This window comes from Chiloscyllium punctatum, chromosome 39 (genome assembly GCF_047496795.1).
Source record: "Chiloscyllium punctatum isolate Juve2018m chromosome 39, sChiPun1.3, whole genome shotgun sequence".
Lineage (NCBI taxonomy): Eukaryota > Metazoa > Chordata > Chondrichthyes > Orectolobiformes > Hemiscylliidae > Chiloscyllium > Chiloscyllium punctatum.
In genome coordinates this window covers 20,186,919-20,209,479 of record NC_092777.1, presented here as the reverse complement: position 1 = coordinate 20,209,479, position 22,561 = coordinate 20,186,919, and the positions used below count along the sequence as shown (strand labels likewise).

The 22,561-nt window shown below is 41.5% G+C and overlaps 1 protein-coding gene across 14 annotated transcripts in view; it reads right to left on the bottom strand.

Annotated features, from left to right (window-relative positions):
- The window catches only part of LOC140463855 (putative uncharacterized protein MYH16), a 290,113-nt gene that overhangs the window by 255,415 nt on the left and 12,137 nt on the right, over nt 1-22,561 (bottom strand). For 12 of the 14 annotated variants that reach the window (XM_072558259.1, XM_072558260.1, XM_072558264.1 and 9 more), the window contains exon 2: nt 7,026-7,139. The exons of 1 other annotated variant lie outside the window; for it this stretch is intronic. In XM_072558259.1, coding sequence (XP_072414360.1) covers nt 7,026-7,139 — 114 coding nt within the window. Of the gene's footprint in view, nt 1-882; nt 902-7,025; nt 7,140-22,561 lie in introns of those variants that run through there. One more of the 14 variants, XM_072558268.1, reaches the window with a different exon arrangement.

The window sequence follows — 22,561 nt, the reverse complement described above, 5'->3', positions numbered from 1 at the left end:
GCTTGCTCTGCCATTCAGTAGGATCATGGCTGATCCTACATTCCCCATGTGCATTTTCCTGCCTTTCCCCTGCAACCCTTGATTTCCCTTCTGATCACAAATCTGTCTATCTGTATCTCAGTCTTAAAAAAACACAAGGCCTGTGTCCCACAGCTCTCTGTGGTAAGGAGTTCCAAAGATAAGCCCACCTTCTTTGCTACAATTTTACCTTTAGCTTCACTTATTAGTCACAGTTCAATTACTATTCATGGAGGTTTTAGACATTAAGAGAATGTGGATTTGTTGCAAGTTGTGTGCTAGCCATAGTTTAGACACAATCATACCTTTTAATACACTTTCCAAGTGTAGATAAAGAGATGGGTGGCAGGTGAGTAAAGGGGTACGGTGACAGATGAGTAAGGGCGAAGGATGCATGAGGGGGTAAGATGGCACATTGGTGGGGGAGGGTTAAATTGGCAGGTGGATAAATAGTTAAGATGCTGGAATGCTGGGGGTGAATGGATAGGCAGCAATAAGTGGCTGTAAAGTAGGGTGGAAGGTAAGTGGGGGTAGGGAGGGTGGATGTCAGTGTGGGTGAGTGGGTGGCAGGTTTTGGGCAATCAGATATTGGGGCATTTGGGTGGTGGGATGGAGTCTGGTGTCAGGGGCATTTTTTTGGCAGAGTCAGTATAAATGACTGGGAGGTTAATTTTATAATATGCTAAATCTTAGAGCAGGGTTTAAGTCCTCTGATATTTTCTGGGTAATTATACAGGCAAGTAATTTGAAACTCCTCTGAAGTCTACAATTTTAACTCAGGTTTAGGGAATTTTAGCTGAGGATTCCACACTCCAGGTATTTTCATCAACATTTAAACTTACCAGGTAATTACCACATACTCACTGTGTCAGTAGTTAGGAATGATCTGGTGGTCAGGCTATATCCAGTCTCTGACTATCAGGAGACCTGAATGGCTCAATGTAAGTATCAGTAATACATTAAATGCTGATCTTAAAAACATCTGAGATTTAACCCCACTCTAAGCCCAGCATGGAGAGGCAAACCAGCCTGAACAAAGGAACCTCTGTCACGTTTTGTCAGTTTGAATTCGATCAGTGGTAGGCTTCTGGATTTGCCAATGAAGTGGATATACTCAAAAACAAGTTATCCGGAGAATTTCAAGATCACATGTGAGGGCTCAGTGTAGACTTGCCACTAAATCACTTTTAATGCAGAATAAGAATACTTTCAAAATGCAATTTCACGTTTAACTGTTTCCGAACCGAATTTATAACAGGTAATGTGCCAGCAAGGCCATATTGTTGAATACAGCCTACATTATAACTGAAATATTTCTGCATCACATCAATGTACAGAATGAAATTAGATGTGGCTTTTATCTTCAATTTACTTTTAGCTTTCCACTATTAAAGACATATGACATTAATTTTCAGTTTTCTCTCTGGCAGATTTCTCTAACATTTCTACTTGACAATTGAAAACTTTTCTTGATTCGCATCACAAAAAAAAACTCACATTATATACACCATACACAGATTAAAAGTTGTTTGTGTCTCTCTTTTTATGAAGCCTAGTTTCCAAAAATATATTTTCTTATAGTTTGATTTGATCAGTTCACCTGTGTTGAAAGAAAATATGGGCGGCACGGTGGCACAGTGGTTAGCACTGCTGCCTCACAGCGCCAGAGACCCGGGTTCATTTCCCGCCTCAGGCGACTGACTGTGTGGAGTTTGCACGTCCTCCCCGTGTCTGCATGGGTTTCCTCTGGGTGCTCCAGTTTCCTCCCACAGTCTAAAGATGTGCAGGTCAGGTGAATTGGCCATGCTAAATTGCCCGTAGTGTTAGGTAAGGGGTAAATGTAGGGGTATGGGTGGGTTGCGCTTCGGCGGGGCGGTGTGGACTTGTTGGGCTGAAGGGCCTGCTTCCACACTGTAAGTAATCTAATCTAATCTAATAAAAAGTAATAAGGAAGGATTGGTTTGTAGGCTTTTATCTATTATTACAAGCATGATCCCAGTAGACAGTTGCAAGCTCCTTGAGCATATGAGTTTGAAATAGCAACAATATGTAAGAAATTAAATTATAAGCATGCAATTATGTATAGAGAGCACAGTCAGTAGGAGCTGACTACAATTTCATTTACACACACTCACACACTTCATTTATATTTGATTGTGATACATCATGCTAAAGAAGGAGACTAAATCTGAAAAAACTGAGGACTTGGTATTGCAATGAGTGAGACCAAAATTCCATCATCTCCCAAACAACGTCAAATCCAACTCAACTGGATTTCGAGAATATCTCTTCCCCTTGAGATGGTAGCAAAGGTATAAAATAAAATGAAGGTGGTCAATCTCAAATAGTTCTTTCTGGGCAGAAATCCACACCAAACAAATGCCACGTTCCAATATAGATTGCATTAAATTGGCAGTTTTATAATGGAAGGTTGCCAAAATGGCCATCGTGAACATTGATGCTTTATGCCCACACCACAGGCACATATCATCACCCAGGCAGCTTCACATCCAAAGGAGCTTGTTTGTAATATATATCATTGAGTTCAGGGTTAGGGAATGGAAAACAGCTGGTGAAATCTGCCTTTCTTTGCTGCCTAGGCAGTTTTGATTTTATGCCAGTCTTTTCCATGCTTCGATGGGGTACTCATGCAACCTTGTTTAAACTATTTAATCTGACAGTGGCTGGAGGGATTACCTAACAATGGGTTTGCATTTTTTTCAATTAACTCTAGAGAATATTGTTAAAGTAAGTTCTATGACCACTGGAGTGTGGAGAGCAGTTTTTCTTCCCTTGCACCATTCATAATTTAAAAATTCCAACGTTCTTTATGTAGAGTTTCATTGTTTGGAAAACCTGGCTGTAAATTTTAGACAATAAATTATATGGATTATTAAATAGCTAACCTGTGGTCTGTTGAAAGCTGGGTGACTGCTCAGAAAAAGTTGTACAAGATAAAATTGAGAAATCCTAAGAGTTACAGATCATATTTTCACATTTTCTTTCACGTTAAAGATAAACAGAAGGCTATGAGCAAGCATTTGATGCTTTATGACAGAACAGAGTTAGACAGTCCTGAGGTCATGATAATTGCTGCTGAAAAATAACCTGAATTACAAACTGATATAACTTATTTCAGCTGAATATAGGCAATTGATTAAACAAATACACAGATGATAGTTGACATCTGAAGGGCATAAACAGCGGCTCACTGTATTCAGTCCAAAGACTGAACAGCTGCTCTGTAAAGTTAGCTATTTGATTTTTGTTATTTGGAAACTTGGGAGAAACTGAAAAGTAAGTTTATAGGGGTTGTTAACTGAAGAACTCCAAAAGGTGTGCCTGCTGAATGTGAGTATTTATCACCACAAATGTCACAAACTATTAAACAAACACAGAAAATGCTGGAGAAACTGAACAGGTTCAGCAGCATCTGCGGGGAGAGAAACAGAGTTAACGTTTCAAGTCTGGCAAAACTCTTCTTCAGAACTTAAAGAGGTTGGAAAATGTATTTTTATATATTTATGACAGAGGCAAAGGCCCAGTGTTTAAGAGAAAGGCATTGTTAATGGCAGAGAATGTAAATTAAGGTGTGAAATGGACAGAATTGGTTCTCTCTACAAAGAGTGTGGTGCTGGAAAAGCATAGCCGGTCAGGCAGCAGCTGAGGAGCAGGAGAGTCGAAGTTTCGAGCTTAAGCTCTTGATGAATTCAAAAGGTTCTTGGATGCTGCCTGATCTGCTGTGCTTTTCCAGCGCCATATTTTTTGACTCTGATCTCCAACATCTGTAGTCCTTACTCTCTCCTATCTCTTTACAAAGAGTAAAATAAATAAGACAAGGCTGTGCAGGGTTTGTAGAGGGGAGTAGGAAGAGAATGGAAAGAAAATTGAGAGTAGACATAATGTAATCAGTTCCTTAAGTTATGGAATTTAATATTGAGATTTCAAGGCTATAAAGTGCCGAAGCGGAAAGTGAGGTGTTGTTTCTCAAGTATATATTGTGCTTTGCTGGAACATTGCAACAGGTTGGGGACAGAAATGTTTGTATGAGAGCAAGATGATCCAAATAAATAGCAAGAAATTGGGAGCTCAAGGTCATTCCCATAGACAGAGTGGAGATGTGCTGAAAAATGGTCACACAGTCTGTGTTTGGTCTTGTTATTGTAAGGCAGGCCACAAGTCCAAAGATGTGCAGGTTAAGGTGGATTGGCCATGCTAAATTGCCATTAGTGTCCAGGGGATATGTCAGTTAGGTGAATTAGCCATGGGAAATGAGGGTTGCAGGGATAGAATAGGGTGGGGTGGGGAAGTGAGTCAGTATGGGCTTTGAGCTGAATGGCCTATTTCCATACTGTAGGGATTCCATGGATTCTAAGGATTGTGAACAGCTCACAACTGTCACCGTACAGCATAGAAGGTTCCCCAGCACTGAGGATGTCACCTAGAAAGGGGACAAAATGTCTGCAAACCAGCTTCCCAGCTTGGCTCACATACCCACAAAAACTGCAACAGCTACCTGAGCGACAAATCTTTGCATAAACCTCGAATTCTCTGTGGTTATTTCAGAGTTATACCATCCATGGTATTTTATTAGAAATATTAAATGTTTATAAAGGCATTATTCTTTAATATTACTTTCAATAATGAAATATTCATTGCATGCATTTGAGGCTAGTGAAAAAGACTGCATTTTGCAAATATCAAATATCACAGAGAAAAATATTGTTGATAAGGAGGCTACTTAGACACGTGGAATCCTGATGCCTAGTAGGTGACGCTGAATCAGAGAATAAGGTTTAAGCACACATCTGAGTCTTTACCTTTCGTGAATTTAACCTGATCAAAAGTAATCCTCCCTTTTCTACCTGAGGCAAAATTAAATAAATCTACTACCAACTGCCTTTGATGATTCAGAGACTCCACCGTTTCTGCTTGCCAGTCTGATAAGCACCAATTCTATGGAAAAGCTATGTGCAAGTCTATTCATTTCACAGGTTCCTAGAACTCAAATGCTTCTTAGACAGGGAGAGTGCACTTCTTCATTGTTGAAAGCAGAATGGTGGAGGTAGAGATTTATTTTTAACACAGCAGCAAAGTAGTAGCAATGCATCAACAGTATATTAAATGTCAGCCTAATTTTCAATGGTATTGTAGCTGTGTTCTGACTATGCATACAATGGAAAGCTGATTAAATTCATCCAAAGTTAAAAATCACACAACACCAGGTTATAGTCCAACAGGTTTAATTGGAAGCAGGTGGTTGTGAAGGAGCAGCACTCTGAAAGCTAGTGCTTCCAATTAAACCTGTTGGACTATAATCTGGTGCTATGCGATTTTTCACTTTGTGCACCCCAGTCCAACACTGGCATCTCCAAATCATAAATCCATCCAAATTGTTTAAGAATCCATCCCCTTGTTTAAGAAGGGAAGCAGGGAAAACCCAGGTAATTATAGACCGATGAGCCTGACGTCAGTGGTCGGGAAACTGCTGGAGAAGATACGGAGTGATAGGATCTATTCCCATTTGGAAGAAAATGGGCTTATCAGTGATGAGCAACACGGTTTTGTGCAGAGAAGGTCATGTCTTACCAACTTATGAGAAGTTTTTGAGGAAGTGCCAAAGTTCATTGATGAAAGAAGAGCTGTAGATACCATATACGTGGACTTCACTAAGACATTTGATAAGGTTCCCCATGGAAGGCAGATGGAGAAAGTGAAGTCACATGGGGTCCAGGGTATACTAGCTAAATGGATAGAGAACTAGCTGGGAATAGGAGACAGAGTAGTAATGGAAGGGAGTTTCTCAAAATGGAGATCTGTAATCAGAGATGTTCCATAGGGGATCTGTGCTGGGAATCACTGTTGTTTGTATTATACATTAGTGATCTGGAGGAAGGTATAGGTGGCCTGATTAGCAAGTTTGCAGATGACACTAAGATTGGTGGAGTAGCAGATAATGAAGGGGACTGTCAGAGAATACAGCAGAATATAGATAGATTGGAGAGTTGGGCAGAAAAATGGCAGATGGAGTTCAATCTGGGCAAATGTGAAGTGATGCATTCTGGAAGATCCGATTCAAGAGAACTATACGGTAAATGGAAACGTCCTGCAGAAAATTGATGCACAGAGAGATTTGGGTGTTCAGGTCCATTGTACCCTGAAGGTGGCAATGCAGGTTAATAGAGTGGTCAAGAAGGCATATGGCATGCTTTTCTACATCAGTCAGGGTATTGAGTACGAGAGTTTGCAGGTCATGTTACAGTTGTAGAAGACTGTTGTTCAGCCACATTTGGAATACTGCATACAGTTCCAGTTACCACATTACTAAAAGGATGTGGATGCTTTGGAGAGGGTGCAGAGGAGGTTCACCAGGATATTGCCTGGTATACAGGGCACTAGCTTTGAAGAGAAGTTGAGTAGATTAGAATTATTTTCATTAGAAAGACGGAGGTTGAGGGAGGACCTGACTGAGATTTTTAAAATTATGAGAGGTATAGACAGAGTGGATAGGGAGAAGCTTTTCCCCAGAGTGGGGGACTCAGTTACTAGGGGTCACAAGTTAAAAGTGAGAGAGGAAAAATTTAGGGGAGATATATGTGGAAAGTTCTTTATGCAGAGGTTGATGGGTACCTGGAAGGTGTTACCAGTGGAGGTGGTAGATACCGGCATGATATTGTCACTTAAGATGTATCTAGACAGATACATGAATGGGCAGGGAGGCAAAGGCATACAGATCCTTAGAAAATTGGCGACAGGTTTAGATAGATAATCTGGATCAGCGCAGGCTTGGAGGGTTTAAGGGCCTGTTCCTGTGCTGTAATTTTCTTTGTTCCTTGTTCTGTGTTCAAACTGCGGTTTTGTTCCTGTAGTTATTCAGGTAATTATAGGTGGTGAGGTGATGATGATGAAAGTCTGGAATTAAGAGTCTAATACTAATCATGAAATCATTGCTGATCATCAAGACAGACCCATCTGGTGCACTAGGGAAGGAAATCTGCCATCCTTACCTGGTCTGGCCTACATGTGACTCCAGACCCACAGCAATGTGGTTGATGCTTAACTGCCCTCTGGGCAATTAGCGATGGGCAATACATGCTGGCCTGGCCAGTGACACCCACATCCTGTGAATGAATAGAATCAATAATATCAGATCACATAGTAGTTGGAACCTGTGAAAGATTGTAATGAAGTCTTGCAACAGTCTACCTTGTAAACCATGTAACAGCCAATAAATAGTTCTTAGTTTATAACTACTTTATTTCTAGTTCTCTTATGTTGAAGACATACAGACTTCAGTGATGATATTAATTCACTTCCACGGTGTCTTTAAGTACGGGAGCTTCAAGTTTCAGTTCAGTAACTGGAATACTTAAAAAGACATTAGGGTGTTAAGTTGAGCAGAGACTTTTGCAATGATGTATTCTGTAAATAAACGTATTACTAAGAAAAGGATTTGGATCTAGTTTCATGCTTAATCATCAATCTTGGGATCATCTCTGTAGTAATTTGAACGAGGTCAGGTCGATCTTGTTGACTGTGAGATCCTTGATTGGGGTTGTTAACCAATCAGGAGCCCTGGCTGACAGATATAAACAGTAGATTCGGAGAGTCTCTTCATCTGGGGACTGGCTCTGAGCTGGCTAGTCAGAGGCCATATACTGTGCACATGTACAGAAAAGGTGTCGGGATACTGGCCTCGGTGCAGTTATTTCAATCTCTCAATTATTTATGACTAATTTTAGAGCAGAGATGAGAAGGAGTTTTGTCTGTCAGTGGGTCATTAGTCTTTGGAACTTTCTTCCCCAGAGAACAGTAGAAGCTGAACACTGAATATTTTGAAGGCTAAGTTAGATGCATTTTTGATTGACAAGGAAATCAAGGATTACGGGAGACAAGCAAGAAAGTAAAGTTGACTGTGCCAGATTAACTATGATCTTGTTGACTGGTGGAGCAGACCCAATGGCCCAATTCACCTAATCCTGCTCCTATTTCTGTTCTCCTTAAACATTCTTCAGTGTAGAATCATCACAGGTTCACTTACCAGTCTGTGTTGATCTCAATCAGGTTGGCGTTAGGATAAATAAAATTAGTTACAACAACCCTAAACTGGTAATCTGTGCCAGACAGATCTCACAAGGAAAGGATCAGGACCATGCTTGGGTTGGTGAGTTACAGGGCACAGGCTGGTATTAATTAACTGAACTGCAACATTAGTTAGAGATTAGAGAAGAGGAAGAGAAAACTAGGTGTGAATTTAAGAAACTGTGGTGTCATTGGGCTAAAAGCAAAAGTGTACATTTAATAAAGAATTCCAGATAACAGACGAGAATGCAAATTTACCAGCTTTGTAATCATCCACAGCATTAACTGCTTAGTATAAATGCAGCCATGACATTATTAAATAGTGGACTAACTAGCCTCATACCAATACATTTAGTTTTGGAATGGCGATATCATGCAGTATTCTGTCTTACTTCCCAATTCGCTGTCAAACTTAATTCTTTTTCAGAGCAAACTAAGTAAAATTTGGGCTTCATCCAAAATGTTTCATCTTCCAACATCCATCTGTGTAGGCAGGATGCAAAATGCATAAAATAAAGTGGAGGCATGTGCTTACTTATTTGACAATCTACCTCAACCCATAATTAAGAGGGTTGGATAGAGTTCATTGCCTCTCATACCACAAGGCTGTACCAGGTTTACTGTCATTTTCTACATACTACACACTGCAGATCCTCAGGGAAATTAATCAGGAGCTTGAACAGAAAACTTTAGCCAACACAGCTTTTCATTGTAAAGACTTTCTGAGCCTTTCCTTAGATCTCACATAGAAATGTTCGACCATTTTAATGAACAGAACCCACATACTAATGATTTGGAGATGCCAGTGTTGGACTGGGACGTACAAAGTTAAAAATCACACAACACCAGGTTATAATCCAACAGGTTTAATTGGAAGCACACTAGCTTTCGGAGCGACGCTCCTTCATCTGATGAAGGAGCGTCGCTCCGAAAGCTAGTGTGTTTCCAATTAAACCAGTTGGACTATAACCTGGTGTTGTGTGATTTTTAACTTTCCACATAATAATGCGTATGATAAACCTACCCAATATTTCTGCCACTATTTTTTTGTTAAAAATCAACCATTTAAAATCAAATCCTGTTTCCAATTGATCTTAGATTCAAAATTCAGCCTGTGATTACTTAACCAAACTTACTTGCATCAAGTACTACTCTTTTAAATTGAAGTTAAAGTACTGGGGACCAGTCACACATGAGAATTATTGAAGTGTGTTTTCAAAATTCTGATAAGCATTTGTGATTTTATGGTACCTGGGATGATGTTGTGGGATATTCATGTATAAATGTTTAAAGAGTTTCGCAGAAATATTTTTTTCCATTCTACTATTTGGGGAGAATTTGTTTAAAAACGTCTCTGCAAAAATAGTGGAGTATAATCCCATGGTCTATTTTCTTATAATTTGTGCCAAAAATTTGGAATGGAGTCAATTCAAGCTCTGACAGGAAGTGTTCTACTGGTATCCTTAAACTATATTTTGTTTTAAGGTTCAAATACTCAGTGGTTTTTAAATCTTTACATTGAATGTAACCATTTTGGGCAAAAATCTGCCGATGGTGAAGAGTGGACCTATAGGTTCTGTAGCTCCATGAATGATGATCTTGCCCTTTGGACATGGAGCCCTGATATGCTGCAATATGTCAGCCAATCCAGCTGCCACAGCTAATTTCGGAAAAAGACATTGCTCAAATGCAGTGAAGCACAGCCCAAAAATTGCAAACACATGGATAAACCTTATCTGAGACATACGGCACTCAGACTAGGTAATGCATGTACACGGAAATCAAAAGCAGTTTGGAGCTTTTTCTGATGTTTCCCAATACCCCCAGGCAATCAGCCCTCAAGGTCAGAATGGAATTGTAAACTAATAATTCCTTGCTAAAGCTCCCCAAGGGAACAATGCTACTTCGCGAGTGGGCATCCTCTTTGTCCCTCTGAGTCAACTGAAGTCCAGGGACCATCATCACATTATCCTGTATCTTACCAAAGAATACACAGCTCCCAGTGTCTGGTCACCACCCTTTAAGAAAAATAAGAGGGTCCTTGACAAGATGTGGAACAGTTTTACCACAATGATTTGATCTGATTTATTTTTGTCACATGTACCTAGGTACAGTGAAAAGTTTTGTTTTGCCTGCAGTACAGGCAGACAAATGGGTTAGGGTAATGGAACAGAGTGAAGAATACAATATTACAGCTGCAGAGAAGGTGTATAAAAGAGTGAGATTTCATCAGAAAAGTCATCATGATTGTCTTCCACGTGATTAATTCAAATGTTGACAAGATTCTAACGAATCAATTGGTCCACACAGTGCATTGCTGTAACTCACCAAAAGGTCTTCCAATGGCACCTTCTAAATCTGTGATCTTGACCACCTGGAAGAGTATGCCTAGCAAAGGCATTGAAATAACACCACATGCAAGTGTATACCTGAGGTGCATGGTTTTCTGACTTGGATCTATCTCTCCATTCCTTCACTATATTGCATCAAGAACACGGATGTCCATCTCCAACAGCACAGTGTGCGCACTTGCACCATAGGGATTGCATTGATTCAAAGAGGTAGCTCACTACAGTCTTCTGGAATGGCACTTGTGGATGGACAGTACATTTTGGCTTTGCCATCACTTCTCACATCTGAAGAATGAATTTATAGTTGCAGTTACAGTGAATGCTTTGTGACAGGAAGTCCTTGTGTAGATTATATTGGCACCATTCATGGCATAATACAGAATTGTGATCAAGAGGTAATTGAAGTTTCCATGCTGCATTCTTCAGTCATTTTTCCCGAAAATGGAGTCAAGATAATCAAACTGTCCATATATGCAGATCTTTCACAAAATGCTTGATTTCATCTAACCATACCTAAGTCTACTTAATAAGATAAGAAAAGTCTCATGGAGTTAGGGTAGCATAATAGTATTGATAAAGGATTGATTAACTATTAGAGAACAGATGGGATAAAGAGGATCACAAATTGTATCTAGTAGTGTGCTACAGGGATTAGTGTTGGGGCAGCAATTATTTGCAAATAAATTAATGACTTGGGTGAGGAAAGTAAATGTAGTATCATCAATTTGCAGATGACATAAAAATAGTTGAAAAGACAAGTCATGAGGATGACACAAAGGGTTTAAGTGGGTGGGTCAAACTTGGCAGATGGAATATAAAATGTGAAAATGTGAGATTATGAACTTTGGCAAGAAGAATAGAGGAATTGAATAGGAGTTAAATTCGGGAGACTGCAGAAGAGAAGCATTTGGGAGTCCTCACGAATGAATCATAAAAAGCTAACATCAACGTTCAGTATGTATTAGGAAAGACAAATGGAATGTTTGCATTTATTTGAAAGAGACTGGAATATAAAAACAGGGAAGTCTGGCTAAAACCATACAAGGCACAAGTCAAAGTGAGGAATAGATGGTGCTCCAGCTGCACAGGTAGAAGCCAACTGTATGCAGCACACCTTTCGAATCACGTGCAAAGATTATTAACTGCATGTTTGGATAAAAATGTCAATCCTTAGAAAAGACCAATCAAGAATTTTTTTAAAAACTGCAAGTAACTAAAGAAAAGCTATCTGGAGAAAAAAGTAATTTAACAGACCAAAGTGGATCATAGAGTCATAGGAGATGTACAGCATGGAAACAGACCCTTCTGTCCAACTTGTCCATGCTGACCAGATATCCCAACCCAATCTCGTCCCACCTGCCAGCACCCGGCCCATATCCCTCCAAACCCTTCCTATTCATATACTCATCCAAATGTTTTTTAAATGCTGCAATTGTACCAGCCTCCACCACTTTCTCTGGCAGCTCATTCCATATATGTACCACCCTCTGTGTGAAAACGTTTCCCCTCCGGTCTCTTTTATATCTTTCCCCTCTCACCCTAAACCTATGCCATCTAGTTCTGGACTCCCCCCACCCCAGGGAAAAGACTTTGTCTATTTATCCTATCCATGCCCCTCATAATTTTGTAAACCTCTAAAGGTCACCCCTCAGCCTCCGACATTCCAGGGAAAACAGCCCCAACCTCTTCAATCTCCCCCATAGCTGAAATCCTCCAACCCTGGCAACATCTTTGTAAAGCTTTTCTGAACCCTTTCAAGTTTCACAACATCTTTCTGATAGGAAGGAAACCAGAATTACATGCAATATTCCAACAGTGGCCTAACCAATGTCCTGTACAGCCGTGACATGACCTCCCAACTCCTGTACTCAATACTCTGACCAATAAAGGAACGCTTTCTTCACTATCCTATCTACCTGCAACTCCACTGTCAAGGAGCTATGATCCTGCATTCCAAGGTCTCTTTGTTCAGAAACACTCCCTAGGACCTTACCATTAAAAGTATAAGTCCTGCTAAGATTTGCTTTTCCAAAGTGCAGCACCTTGCATTTTTCTGAATTAAACTCCATCTGCCACTCCTCAGCCCATTGGCCCTTCTGATCAAGATCCTGTTGTAATCTGAGGTAACCTTTTTTGCTGTCCACTACACCTCCAATTTTGGTGTCATCTGCAAACTTACCAACTATACCTCTTCTGCTCACATCCAAATCATTTACATAAATGACAAAAAGTAAGGGACCCAGCGCCGATCCTTGTGGCACTCCATTGGTCACAGGCCCACAGTCTGAAAAAGAACCCTCCACTGCCACCCTCTGTCTTCTATTTTTGAGCCAGTTCTGTATCCAAATGGCCAGTTCTCCCTGTATTCTGTGAGATCAAACCTTGCTAACCAGTCTCCCATGGGGAACCTTGTCGGACGCCTTACTGAAGTCCATATAGATCACATCTACTGCTCTACCCTCACAAATCCTCTTTGTTACTTCTTCAAAATCTCATGTTAATATTCAATATGCAGAAATTGGTGATCTGCACAGATGGCAACAGATGACAACGGGAGGCAATAGAAATGCAACAGTGAGCCATGAAACCATGAGTGTGAACTTTTCAGTTAAAGCCTGCAAGACCAAACAACTGAACTCATGGAGACACATCACATGTTGGTGATGTTTAAATTTGAACATTGCCAACTCTTGTTGCACTATGATCTGTGGTCAGAGTGTGAACATCTCAGTATGATTACTAAACTAAAAATCGAGCTATGAGCAGTCAATTAGTTCAAGCAAGCCTTGCAGCCTGAAATTGAGAAGGTTGCAGAATACTTATAAAAATTATGCACTCAGAAAACCAGTGTGCTCACCCAACTGGAACAGTGATGTATTGATGAAGAATGAGTCTCTCTGTTGCAGACCTCTAAGATCAGAGTGAATGATTAACTGAAGGAAACATTCCGCTGTGGTTAATTAGCAATTACCTAGGGCTGATTTTATGTTTCTTTGAGTTCTGTCAGGGAGTGATTTCCACTGTGAGACTTCCTTGTGAGATTTATCGCCATATTATACCTATCCCACCTCATTGGTGGGTTCTTTTCATCAGATTCTGTCCCCAACTTATCACATGCCAATCCTGTAACAACTCACCACTAGTGGATTATATATCGAAAGGCTGGCACCCTGTGCCATCTTTAAAAGCCTGATGTGCACTCTAACAAACACTGTCACTCCACAGCTTAACTGCACAGTTCCTGACATTTGCCCAGGACATGGCAGACAAGGGCAATTGGCAGCCCATTTTGTGGATGGGTTCCTGGACTCACACTGGGGACAATAGTGCAGACAAAGGGTGTCTTCTTACCCAGGACCAGCAGTGGAAACCACAACAACAAATTGGGTTAGGTTAGGGCCAACTGGGTCACTGCACTCTTAGCCATCCAGAAGACTGCACAGCAATGTAGGAAGAAGGTTAATGACCTTCTCCACTCCATCAGGTAAAGTGTCAATATTTTTTCACCCTTATTCTATCTCACTGCTCTGTTCAGCTCTTAGCAAGGCTCATGCTTTACCACTCCCACTATTGCCAGCAACATCTTCCCTCACTTGCTCTCACCCATCCCAACCTCTGGCACCACTAATGCTGCACTGCCTATTCACTCACTTGAGCCACCTGTGCCATGTGTACCAACAGTAACAGCTATACCAGCCACTTTCATTCCTTGTAATACATACCTCTTTCTCATTCCAGGAGGAAAGCAGCCCAGAACAGGACACGAGGCATCAAGACTAGTTATGGCCTGCTCAATATTTGCCTCCTCACCCATTGCGGAGACTACCTGACTCTGACTGTCCCCACTGGGTGACTGACAGCATCCAAGCCCCTGGACTGGTATCAGAGCTTGCCCAGTAAGGCTGTCTCCCCTGACTTGATAGAGGAGTGTTGAAAACCATGACATACTGCCTGCCTTATGTCTGTGCTAAATGACGAGGAAGATAGAAGTAACATGAAGCTGGTATCTCTGACTAAAGGAGCATGTGCATAAAGACAAGGCAAGATAGAGATGCTGTGAGCATCCAGGTAGGCTCCTTATTGATTCCTAATGATCTTACTCCAACAAATTATTCTGTTGTCCATGATGATACTGTCCTGCTTTCTTGTGAAGTCTCCAAGATTTCCTGTCTGCACTTTAGCAGTATCATGGAAGAACACAGGACTGAAGAAGGGTTACACCCAAAATGTTGACTTCTCCACCTCCTGATGCTGCCTGGCTTGCTGTGTTCTTCCAGCCTCCTGTCTGTCTACCTTCGATTCCAGCATCTGCAGTTCTTTTTTGCCTTTAGCAGTATCATAGCAGTCTCATAGTGATACCATTATCTACAGAGAGAGAAATTCTGATCCTAAAAGTAATAATGACATCTTCATCTCATTGCCCACAGCCTTTATTGTGAGAGGTTACACGTACAGGAGCAGGGATGTGTTGTTGCAGTTATACAGGACCTTGGTGAGGCCACACCTAGAATACAGTGTGCAGTTTTGGTCTCCTTTTCTGAGGAGGGATGCTTTTGCTCTCAAGGGAGTGCAGCGAGGGTTTACCAGGCTGTTTTTGGGGATGGCGGGACGGATGTATGAGGAGAGATTGACTAGGTTAGGATTATTTTCACTGGAGCTCAGACGAGTGAGGGAAGATCTCATTGAGGCTTATAAAATTTCTACAAGGACTAGACCAGGGTAGATGCAGGGCGGATGTTCCTGATGGTGGGTGTGAGCACCAGGGGTCACAGTCTGAGGATTTAGGGTGGACCATTTAGGACAGAGATGAGGAGACATTTCATTACCCAAAGAGTGGTGAACCTGGGGAATTGATTACCACAGAAAATAGTTGATGCCAAAACATTGGAAGTATCCAAGAGACATCTAGATGTAGCGCTTGGGGCGAATGGGATCAAAGGTTATTGGGAGAAAGCAGAATTAGGCTATTGAGTTGGACGATCAGCCATGATCACGATGAGTGGCAAAGGGCTGAATGGCCTCCTCCTGCTTCTTTCTTCTCTGTATCTATGTAATGTCTTCAGAACAACCTTATTTTTCAATTATTGTGCTTTTTCCAAGATCAGAGAGAGGAAATGTCACTTCCTTATCTCCCCGCTTCAAGAGACTGATCATTGGAGTGCTGCAGTCTCCTGGCATACAAGTCAGTTTTTCCTTAATTGGTCTTCACTGCTGCTACATTCAAATCTTCTTAGGTGTCATAGCCCAGCTATCAAAACCAGCCATCTCACTCCAACAAAGTGTTCAGTCTCCAAAGAAATGACAGGAGAGGAAATTCTTTCGACATATTCTTGAAAAGGAAAGGGAATGTGGCTGGAGGTTCATCACTCAAGTGAAATCAATGTGTGGGGATGGTGGGTAAGGGAGAAAGCGAAGTAAAAGAAAGAATTAAAGGTTCATTGTTAAATAGTGGTAAAAATTAGACCGTAATGACAACATGGGCAGAGATGTGGAGCAAATGCAATTATATCTTTACTCTAAGAATAGATATCAAGTATGTGCTAAAGGAACCATATCACAATGATATCAATTCACATGCTGCTGGAGGCAGGGTCTGCTGGTTTCCAGACAAATGGCCTCTCTTACCATCCTCTGGATATTAGTATGTTCAACAAAGCATGTTGCTGTTCACTGACAAGTGTGTAGTTCTTATCTCACAACAGCTCAGTTTCTGAGTACAGTCTGGTGGGATTAGAGGAAATGATTAGGGTGGACAGGTAGGCAGTGGAGAAGAAGTGAGTTTGTTGACACAAATAGCCTTGTCAGTTTAGTTTTCTTGATTTTCTAAAGAGTGTCCACCCACATCAACCTGATGACATCACCCATATAAATTCGCCAAGCGAACTTTCCGAAACCTTGCTGTGGCTGACATCAGCTGCATGAATGCAAATCCTTTTCAGACTCAACAATATTGCATGCAGAGCGAACGTCTCCTCATCCACTCGGTATAACATCCTAAACAATCCTTGCATTGTTCAGGTCACGTAACTGTGGTTTGAGTAGTCAGTCAAATGTCAAACTCAAATGTGCACTAAATTTGACTGGACTTGTTTGATTCTAAAAATGCACGTTTTCAGGAATTTCTCAAGATTGTCACTCAATCCATTTACTTCACGAAACATCATGTTTTATCATGCAGTTCATTTGGGAAATGCAAATTCAAAAGAACAGATTTGCTTCATCTTCATGCTAATACTTAAAAGAAACTGGGATTCATTTATAGATTATCATAACTGCACCATATTATTTTACTTAAATAGCACAAATTTATTCTTTAATTGTAGTTGTTAAGTTGAACCTATATCTGATTATTTCTTTATATCCCTCACAGTACACAAACCTGGTTTATTAGTCTTTGGAGAAATACTGCCTCAAACTACTTCCAAACTCTGTTACAACACTCCTACTGCTACTAAATAGCTTAAGTATTCCATCCCCTTCACCTTTCACACCCCCTCATTCCAAGCAAATCTCTCCTTGACTTATAGAGATGTACAGCACAGAAACAAACTCTAACTTGTCCATGCTGACCAGATAGCCTAAAATAATCTAATCCCATTTGCCAGCACTTGGCCTATATCCCTCTAAACCCTTCCTTTTAAATGCTGGAATTGTACCAGCCTCCACCACTTCCTCTGGCAGCTCATTCCATACACGCACCACCTTCTGCATGAAAAAGTGTTGCCCTTTAGGTCTCTTTTAAATGCTTCTCCTCCACAGCATTGCGGAGGTTGAGCTTCTAACCTCACTCCCTGAGATTTAATGGATGCCATCTTACCTTTTCAGGCAAATATCCCCTTAATTTTTATCCTACATTACTGTGTACACCTGTGTCACCTCCAATTGATCTCCTGTTCCCACAAACTTATATTTACCATTTGTTCGATCTTATTTCCACTCTACTCCTAGCAACCAGCTTCCCTTCCTTGACAACATTGTCAATCATTTTTTTCTGAAAGGTCCCACCTCACTTTCAAAACTGTACAGTTTTGGAAATGGGTCCATTTCGGGCAAATGATCAAGAATGGGAGGTGATGGTCATGGTATTACTCCTGGACTGTTAATCTGGAGACTCTGGGTTCAAATCCTGCCATGGCAGATGGTGGAATTTGAACTCAATAAAAGGAAGACTGGAATTAGAGTCTAACGTTGACCACAAAAACCATTGTCAATTCTCAGAAAAAAACCCTTCTGGTTCACTAATATCATCTAGCGAAGGAAACTGCTGACATGTGATTTCAGACTCTTGACTCTTGACTCTTAACCATCCTCTGGGTAATAAATGCTGACCTAGCCAGCGATGCCCTCATCCTGTGATTGAATTTTTAAAAAATCAACCTAATTTCTGTGTGTCCAGAAGTCACATGGAGGCCAGACTAGCTACAAATGCCGCATTTTCTGCTCTGAAGGACATCAGTGAATCAGATGATAATCAGTGATAGCTACATGCTCAGTATTACAGAGATTAGCCTTTTTTTCAATTGAACTTTTTGAATACTAATTTAGTTTCCACCTTTTGCTGTGGTTAGTTTGGAACTCATGTCCCTGGAACATTAGTCTCAGTGTCTGCATTACTCGTCTAGTGACATCAACTTTCATCACTACCTGTACTGAATTTCACTTGCCAATTATTTACTCTAGCTGTACTATCCAAACGTGGGTTAAGGTGAAAGCAGCCATCTTATTAGCAAAATGTCCAATAACACCAGAAAGTAGTGGAGAAAACCGACAGGTCTGACACCATCTATGGAAAGAGTTACCGTTGAGTCCAGTATGGGTTCTTCTTCCAAACTGCTTCAAAGTTCCAAAGAAATGTCATATCAGACTCAAAATGTTAACTCTGTTTCTATCTCCACAGATGTTATCAGACCTGCTGTGTTTCTCCAGCATGTTCTGGTTTTAGTCAGTTTTTCACCATCCACTGCATTTTGATTTGATTCTGGAATATCCCATTTTGATTAAACCCCTATCATGATTGAATAACACTCCTGTATCTGTCAGACTTTAATTTATCTTAAGGACATAAAAAATGGAAATGTGTAGTTAACCTTCATGACCTAAAGTTATTTTATACACAGATAACATTGTCAGCATGTCAATAGCTTCAAAATCATATAATTCAATGTCATAATTTATCATCTCTCCTTCCAGAGGCAAAATAAAATTCTTCTAATTTTAAGCATGCTTTAGGTTTATTTTATCTCTTGAACTGAAAAGCCAGATTATAAATGGGTCAAAAAAGTCTGAGATCACCATTCTTACCTCTCATCTTCTCTCTGATACAAACAAGTCACATCTTTCCGTCTCTTCACGTAACTAAATGCTCTGACCTCTGAAATCACTCTTGCTGCTCTATACTGGAAAAGTAAAGTTGCCACAATCCCAGAAGACTATGGAATCATGGAGTGATACAGCCATACAGCAATGGAAACAGATCCTTCAGTCCAAACGGCTCATGCCAAACTGGTCCCACCTGTCTGTGCTCGGCCCATAGCCCTCCAAACCTTTCCTATTTATGTACTTATCCAAATGTCTTTTAAATGTTGTAATTGTACCCACAGCCACCACTTCCTCAGGGAATTCATCTCACGCATGGACCACCCTCTGTGTAAACAAATTTGCTCCACATGTCTTTTTTAAATCTCTCTCCTCTCAGCTTAAAAAGGTATCCCCCGAGTCTTGAAATGCCCCATCCTGGGGAACATACACGTATCATTAACTCTGTTATGCCCCTCATGATTTTGTAAACCTCTGTTAGGTCACCTCTCAACCTCCTACGTTCCAGTGAAGAAACTCCAGCCTATCTAGCTTTGCTTTATAACTCAAACCTTCCAAACCCAGCAACATCCGAATTAAATCTCTTCTGAATCCCCTCTACCTTAATAATACTCTTCCGATAACTGGGCTATCAGAACGAGACACAGAAAGATCTTACCAGTCTCCTGTACAACCTCAACATGATTCCCAACTCCTATACTCTTTCAAGAAAGACAGCTTGGTGGTAGCTTAACCTAAGGATCACCATACCTCAGGCAAAGGGAGAGGCTGGGATTGACAGACCTTCAACATAACCTCAGCCAGTGCAGGAATTGAACCCATGCTTTTGGCATTACTCTACATTGCAAACCAGCCATCCAGCTAATTGGACCAAATATAGTTGAAATGACAAGTTTTAATGTCAGAAACCACCTTAAAGAATCCACCCAAAATGAACAGAACAACATCACGCATACGAAGTACTTTATGTAAATTCTAATGCGTACACCAAAATCCTTGTCCTTTCCATCCTTAATGAGCAGAGAATGTCTCAAATAAGTCCGTCTGAAATGTATTCAGTATTTTTCAAGGGAAATATAGCACTTGCTATAGGAAAGATGTTGTTTAATTTCAAAGAGTTCAGGAAAGATTTACAAGGATGTTGCCAAGATTGCAGGGCTTGAGTTATAGGGAGAGGTTGAATAGGCTGGGGCTGTTTTTCCTGGAGCAACAGAGGTGGGGGCGTGACCTTATAGAGGTTTGTAAAATCATGACAGGCATAGATTGTCTATTCACCCTATGTCTTTTTCCCAGGGTAGGGGAGTCCAAAACTAGAAGGTATAGGTTTAAGGTGAGAGGGAAAAAAGTGAAAAAGGATTTGAGTAGTAACTTTTCCATGTTGAGGATGGTGTGTGTATGGAACGAGTTGCCAGAGGAGATGGTGGAGACTGGTGCAATTATAACATTTAAAAGGTGCCTGGATGGCGACATGAATAGGAAGGGTTTAGAGGGATATGGGCCAAATGCTGGCAAATGGGATTAGATTAGGTTAGGATATCTGGTCAGTATGGATGAGTTGGACTGAAGGGACTGTTTCTGTACTGTACAGCACTTTGACTCTATGACTCTATGACCTAGTTGCCTGACAGAAATTCCTGTAAAAAGACATGTGATAATGACTTACTGTGCTGCTGTGGACCCAAGTCGAATTTACTAATTTCGTTACAAATAGCTTCTTTGCTAACTGAGTCTATATAAAATAGCCGTATTTATAAAACATCCAACAGAATCTTGTGCTGCTCCTGGGAGTGGGAAATGAGGTGATCAGAAAACCTAATTGCATGGGAGTTCAAAATTCAGAACAGCAGGATAAAGTTTTGTAAAGTCGTCCTTGGGAACTTCAAAGGTGTGATGAGCTTCCTGATGGCACATATCACAGCCAGTTTGCAAGCATTTCCATCTCATGCATATTCATTAAGAGGCCAGCTCTCCAGGATCCTGTTCCCCTTTCCAATTAAGTTCCGTGCAAGTGAAATAATAAAAGTTAATGATTCAGGACCACACAACAGAGATGTGCAGCAGGAAGGTAACTTTCTCCAGGCTGTGCATTGAATAGTCCTCTTTTGGAGCTATGTCAGGTCATGATTGACATCCGCATTGTCAAAGTTACACAGCACAAGGAAGAGAGGTTGGAGTGTAGTGGGCACAGTGCAAGCAAGCATGCAAATGGTAGAAGGGCTATCTAAGAACATGAAGCAGACTGGACAGGTTGGGAGGGGAGATTTGTATTTATTTGTGAGAAGTGCAGCCAGAAGTAGAGTGGTCTTTTGGATAGAGATTGGTTTGGAATATCGAAACTATAATGTAGGGTTGGTGATCTTGGTGGTAGCAGTGTGGATTAAATTGAAGGTACTGGGAAGCAGATAGCGACAGTGAGAGGGAGTGAGACACGACTTCCTAACTCCTGGGATAAGGTGGGGGGAGGGGAAATGAGGAAACTGGTAAAATCCACATTGATCCTGTGTGGTTGCAGGGTCCCAAGGCAGAAGATGAGGTGTTCTTCCTCCAGGTGTTGGGTGGTTAGAGTTTGGCAATGGAGGAGGCCCAGGACCTGCATGTCCTTGATGAAGTGGGACAAGGAGTTAAAATGTTCAGCCACGGGGCGTTGGGGTTGGTTGGTGCAGGCAACTCAGATATATTCTCTGAAACAATCTGCAAGTTCTCCATCCAATCCTCCAACTTCCTCCAAACCATATGGGTAGCCATGGGCACCCACATGGGCCCTAGCTGTGTCTGCCTGTTTGTCGAGTACATGGAATAGTCCATCTTCCGCAGCTACACCAGCACCAGCCTCCACCTTTTCCTCTGCTACATTGATGACTGTATCGGCACAATCTCATGCACTCATCTGGAGGTTGAACAGTTCATCAACTTCACAAACATCTTCCACCCTGACCTCAAATTCACCTGGACCATCTCAGACACCTCCCTCCCCTTCCTGGACCACTCCATCTCCATCCCCAGTGACCAACTAACCATGGGAATCTACTACAAGCCCACTGACTCCCACAACTACCTAGACTATACCTCCCCCCACCCTACCTCCTGTAAAAATGCCAAACCTTATTCCCATTTCCTCTGCTTCCACTGCATTTGCTCCCAGGAGGACAAATTCCACCATTGAACATCCCAGATAGCTTCCTTCTTCAAAGACAACAATCACCCCTCCCAAGTGGTTGCTGATGCCCTCCAGTGCATCTCCTCCAATTCCCTTTCCTCTGCCGTTGAACCCCCAATCCTCCCAATGCGACAGGAACAGAACCCATCTGGTCCTTACCTTCCGCCCCACCAACCTCCACACACCCCGCATCATCCGCCAATATTTCCTTCACCGACAAACAGACGCCACCAATAAGGACCTATTTCCCTCCCCAGCCCTATCTGCACTTCAGAAAGACCACTCCCACCATGACTCCTTCGTCAGATCCACCTCCAACACCCGGAACCTTCCCCTGCCACCTCAGGAAGTTCAAAACCTGCGCCCACCCCACCACCTCTGTCCAAGGATCTTTCCACATCCAACAGAAATTTACCTGTACTTCCACACACGTTATCTACTGTAAGCATTGCAGCCGATGTGGTCTCCTCTACAGGGGAGACAGGATGCCATCTTGCAGATCGTTTCAGAGAATATCTCTGGGACACCCACACCAACCAACCCCACTGCCCCGTGGCTGAACATTTTAACTGCCCGTCACAGTCCACCACTGCCAAATCCTTACCACCCAATGCCTGGAGGAAGAACACCTCATCTT